Source organism: Crocodylus porosus, unplaced genomic scaffold, assembly GCF_001723895.1.
Source record: "Crocodylus porosus isolate Cpor-Errol unplaced genomic scaffold, CroPor_comp1, whole genome shotgun sequence".
Taxonomy (NCBI): Eukaryota; Metazoa; Chordata; order Crocodylia; family Crocodylidae; genus Crocodylus; species Crocodylus porosus.
In genome coordinates, this window is record NW_017728928.1 from 913,060 (window position 1) to 918,394 (window position 5,335).

General features: G+C 51.9%; 1 protein-coding gene across 3 annotated transcripts in view; it reads left to right on the forward strand.

Annotated features, from left to right (window-relative positions):
- Positions 1-296: 296 nt before the first annotated feature.
- BAIAP2 (BAI1 associated protein 2) overlaps positions 297-5,335 on the forward strand; it is a 65,204-nt gene continuing 60,165 nt past the window's right edge. For all 3 annotated transcript variants that reach the window (XM_019542279.1, XM_019542281.1, XM_019542280.1), the window contains exons 1-2: positions 297-477; positions 3,268-3,354. In XM_019542279.1, coding sequence (XP_019397824.1) covers positions 312-477; positions 3,268-3,354 — 253 coding nt within the window. In that variant the 5' untranslated portion in view covers positions 297-311. The remainder of the gene's footprint in view (positions 478-3,267; positions 3,355-5,335) is intronic.

Consider the following 5,335-nt stretch of genomic DNA (forward strand, 5'->3'; position numbering starts at 1 on the left):
ATTCTTACTCAGCTTTTGGAAGGATCCCAGCCCATCCCCAGCTGATCCGATCCTGTATTGTCCTGCGATCCTGTTTCTCCTTGGCGCTCTATCTCCTGCAGAGAGCAAAAGTATTCCTCTGGGCATGTTGCAATGTGGTCGTGATGTCTCGCGTTTATTAAAACTGGTCCGTTGCGTGCGCAGCATTTGGATTGTGTTGTCTATGGAGCGGGGCGTGGGAGGGTGCTCTGCTCGGCATGGCGGCGTGTGTGCATGTTGTGAATCAGCTGCTGTGTGTGCATACACGAGGCGGCCAGGGGAGGTTTCGCCTAATGACAGGGAACCCTCTTCCTTTCAATTGTCTCCTCCCAGCCACCTTTGCTAACATCTGTTGTGTTTTTTCCCTGTTTTCCTTCATCCAGACAATCATGGAACAGTTCAATCCCAGCCTCAGGAACTTCATTTCCATGGGGAAGACCTATGAGAAAGCCTTGGCAAGTAAGTGAAGTTGAGCTGCAAATGCATACCTAGCTGACAGCCGGGGAGCACCAGGCCACGCGGCATCTAGGGGAGTGGCTGGCAACAGCATTGTCCTAGAAGCACGTCACAGGATGCCTGTGCTCATGGGGGAATCGCTGTGGTGAGGATTTTGGAAGCTAGAGTCAAGTGTCTTATCGCAGCAGTGCTCAGTCTCCAGACCATGGGCTCAACCTGGTCCGTAGGGCTTCCCATGGGTTTGGAGGTTGGGAGGCTGTGGAAGCATTAGTTGCTGATCCCCTGATGCCAAATTTCCAGCCCTACAAACCAAATGATGGTGTGTGGTGTCACTGGTGCGCAGGGTTTGGCCGGCACATGGGCAGACCCAGTACATGGAGTCGCACGCGCACCTGCCAACACCGGGCACAAGATCTGGCCCATGGACTGCCCCTGTGCCCATCCTCTGGCCCAGTGAACATCACTGTCCTCTCATGACGTGAGAGGCACGACACCTGTCTTGGGCAAATTGCCTTAGGAAGCCTGGCACAGAGCTGTCTTCTTGGGAATCGCAGAATCATAGAAAATGAGTGTTGGGAAGGACCTCAGGAGGTCACATCTAGTCCAACCCCCTGCTCCAAGCAGGACCAGCCCCAACCAAGGCTTTGTCTAGCTGAGTTCTAAAAGCCTCCAAGGACGGAGAGTCCACCACTGTCTGGGTGACCTGGTCCAGTGTTTCACCACCCTCCTCGTGAGAGGGTGTTTCCCAATATTCACCGTAAACCTCCCTTGCTGCAACTTGAGCCCATTGCTCCTTGTCCTGTCATCTTCCCCCACTGAGATCAGTCCAGCTCCATCCTCTTTGCACCCCCCTGCAGGGAGCTGAAGCTGCTGTTCAGTCCCCTTCCGTCTTCTCTTCTGCAGACTAAATCAGCCCATTTCTCTCAGCCGCTCCTCACCAGTCCTGTCCCCCAGCCCCCAGACACTGTCATTGCCTTCCGCAGGACTCGAAAATAGTCCAAGCATGAGGCGCTCTTGAGCATTCGATTCTAGAGGCCAGTAGGATGTTAAAAATGTTTTTGTGGCATTTTTCCCCCAAAGATCATCTGGCCCTTTTAAATAGTAATAAAACATTTTTTAATGGAGACTTTGATTCTGGCTTTGCTTGGAGGGAAGGCACGGCACACCCAGAGTGATGCAGCTAAAATCCTGGAGAGATGAAAGTGAAGACTTCTGTTCCTCTGGGAAGTAGTTAAGGGCACTGAGATTTCAGTTGCTGGATGGTCCCTTGGCTTTCATTGCTTCTTGATTAAAGCCATTCAAATCTTGTCTGGCTTCCAGTGTGGCTGGACTCTGGACTTGCACCCAGCTTGTGTTCTGGGACTGTGCACCGGCCTCTTCACAGGGATCCTGTGCTTATGGTGGCTGTGCTGGATCCCCTTTGGCACTGGATTTTGCACTATATTGGAGGTAGCTGGCCTTTTTAGGGAATGGGCTCATCATTTTGAAGAAGACACATGAAAAAAATCTTATAGTCAAGCTGTTCTTAAGTGAATCCATGCTGAGAAAAAGGGGTGAGTGAGGCGAGCCTTGCACCTTCGGCAGTCCCTGCGCCTACCTCCCAGTTCAGGGTCCATGTTCAGCTGCCTCTCTTGATAAAGAAAGCAAATCTGCCTGGATGTGGTGATTCAGGCTCCATTCTTGAGGCCTGCATCCTCTGGCCAAGATTTCAGACTATGCTTTTGGACAACGTGCAGATAACCAGTGGGATTTGCCAGGCAAACTCTGCCGCCTCAGGAAAAAAAAATACATATAATTGTTCCTGCTCTTCTGGCCTCTTGTGTTTCATCTCCTGGGGTACTGGGACTTAATGGCAGTCTCCAACTGCATTAAACCACGTTAACTAAATCTCAATTCATGAGTTGTGTGGGTTTTTTTCTTATTAATCTCATTTTAATTCTGCTGCTCTGCGTAGGCAGCAGTAAAAATCAAGTTTGCCCTGGAGAGGAAACACACAACACTTTGCAGTCGGGGGGCCGGAGGGGGGACTCTGAGTTTCCAATCAGGGGTGGTTTTATAAAGACATTCCCCATCAGTCTGGCCCAGAATCTCTCACTTGAAATGCTGCTGCTTTAATCCATGCATAGATTTCTTTTTTTAAAGCATGTGGCCGTGGGTGCCTAAAAGTCCTGTGCGGCGGGACCTGCTTTGAGCTGTGGGTCCTGGCCCCGTGTCCCCCGTTCCCTTTGCAACACCTGCCGTCCCAAGCTTCCAGCCTGGCTTTTCTGTTGCTCTGCCCTGGGCCCCTGTGAAGGACATCTAAAGGAAGCAGTGTAATCAATAACATGTGCGGGAAGAAACCACAGCAGAGATGTCCTGGAGTCGAGCCCGAGCTGTACAACATGTTCTTGTGATTGGAGGAAACCCCCCTGCTTATCTGATTAAAGTGATAAAGTGTGTAGATGGAGTGTCAACAGACCAGCTACAAGAACGGCCTGTTACGGAGGGCGGCCCTCTTCAGCGATGTGGCCGTGCCTCTGGCAGCTGCGGCAAGCTGTGCATTGCAAACACCAGAGCATGTCTGAAAATGCACCCGCTTCAGAGATCACCGCCCTTTTTTGGGGGCCAAATAACCCCTTAATCTCATAGCTCTAATGCCTTCTGTCCCCCTACCCCAATAGTCTCTTTACCTAACAGTAACCATAAGCCTTTTGGACCTTGCCTGTTTGCTTTGTGGTGCGCTTTGCATGTAGGTGTCGCATAAGTTAGGATCCTGATAGATAATACCCTCTGCTTTTCTTTTGATGGTTTCAGGTGTGACCTTCGCAGCAAAGGGGTACTTCGATGCTCTGGTTAAGATGGGGGAGCTGGCCAGCGAAAGCCAAGGCTCTAAGGAACTGGGTGAGTTGCACGGCATCTTGCTAAAGATCTGTGGTGTTTGGGATGGGATCTGAAGGGTGGGGAGGGAAACGTATGTAGAGCTCATGCTGCCTCCCCGACATAGAAGGCATCTGGCAGCAGAAAGTCCCTCGGTATTTCACTGTAATTTAAAAATAAAGATCCACCCTATTCGTTGGCCATGTCAAATACATGAGCGACCTGGTGCTTTTCTTGGAGCACTCTGGATTTCTGGAAGGATCGGCTGGCTCTGCTACAAGAAAAAAGAAAAGAAAAATGGAGGCAATTTGCCAGGTTGAGTTCAGTTGGCACCCTCCTTTTTCGGGAACAAGAAAGGTCAGATGATTGTTGCTACGCTGCTGGGTGGAGAAAGGGGCAAAGCATGGAAAAGCAGCAGAAGCCTCCCCTGACACTGCCTGCAGGCAAGGGGAGAGAAAGCTCTCCAGTGGTGGGGTGCTGATGGGGGTTGTCTGCAGAGCGAGGCAGACCTGGGATCAACATCCTCGCTGGGTAAATGCTTGCACTGATGGAGTAAATCCACCTCCCTTCAATGGGAGAGAGCGATTATGGTGAGCTGCCCCCCACCTAGGCTCTGTTCACGCCCATGTCCCCAGCCACCTCGTTGCAAGCCGTAAGTGGTTGTAACATTAAAGATGAGTGGTTGCGTGTTGTTCCACCTCTGAGTGTGTGCTCTTGCTGGGACTCTTCACTCATCACAGTGGGGAAAGTGCAGATGCGAGGTCCAGCCCTGTTCTGTCTTCCTGGGAGATGCTCCCTCCTGTCACATGAGAAGCAGGAGCATGCAGCAATGCAGCCGTCTTGCAAGGATGTCTTGCTGCCTGCTCGCTACCACTCTCCTCGGCCTGGCTGATACCCCCTGGGGACAAACTGGCTAAATTCAGTGATCGAGAGCCTCCATTTGCCAGTAGATCTAGGGAAGTGGTTCTTCCTCTCTCTCTCTTCTGCACTGGTGGGGCCACATCTGGAGTCCTGTGTCCAGTTGTGGGCTCCCCCCACTACAGAAAGGATGTGGACAAATTGGAGAGAGTCCAGTGGAGGGCAATGAAAATGGTTTGGGGGCTGGAGGACAGGACTGGTGAGGAAAGGCTGAGGGTAATGGGCTGATTCAGTCTGCGGAAGAGAAGACCGAGGGGGATTGAAAGGCAGCCTTCACCTCCCTGCAGGGGGGCTGCAAAGAGGATGGAGCTGGGCTGTTCTCCATGGGGGCAGATGACTGGACAAGGACCAATGGGCTCAGGCTGCAGCAAGGGAAGTTGAGTTTGGGTATTGGGGAAAACGCTCTCACTAGGAGGGTGGTGAAGCACTGGAATAGCCTGTGGCGAAAAGCCACCTTGTTTCTCCCCAAAATCTCTGCCCTGTGACACTGTGACAAATCTCTGAGCAGCAACCATTTGATTAGGGTGGGTCAGCACGGAGGGGACCACACCCTGGCCAGTCTCTTTAGGTAACTTGAACTGGCTGCAGTCCTGAGGGAGGGGGGAACCTGCTCCCTCTGCCTGTGTGACTTGCATCAATTACCTGGGTGCGGGGTTTCTACCTGGGGAGCTGGAATCTGCCTGGTAACAGGTGATGCATTTCAAATTGGTTGGCCGCCAGCCAACTGGGACTGACCTCCACTGGCCCAGGTGAATGAAGTCACAGGGGCTGTATAGGTTGGGGGGGGAGGAGGCTCTCTGTCTTCGGCCATGAGGTGAAGCAGCAGCAAAGCAGGGGAGACAGAGGAGCCTTGCCATTGGGACCCAGCTCTCCCTCATCCCACGACTCCAGAGGGGAAACTGGAGAACTCTGGAAGATGCTTGTGAGTAAGCTGCTCAATAGGATTAGATCTCTAGCTGGCAGTAACACAGATGCATAATCAAAAGGCTACCTCAGCCACCCTGTTTGCTCTTTAGGATTTCTAAGATATTGCTCAATCCTGTACCCTAGTTTCCCCTACCCCCTGTAATCAATAAAGTTCTCCTTT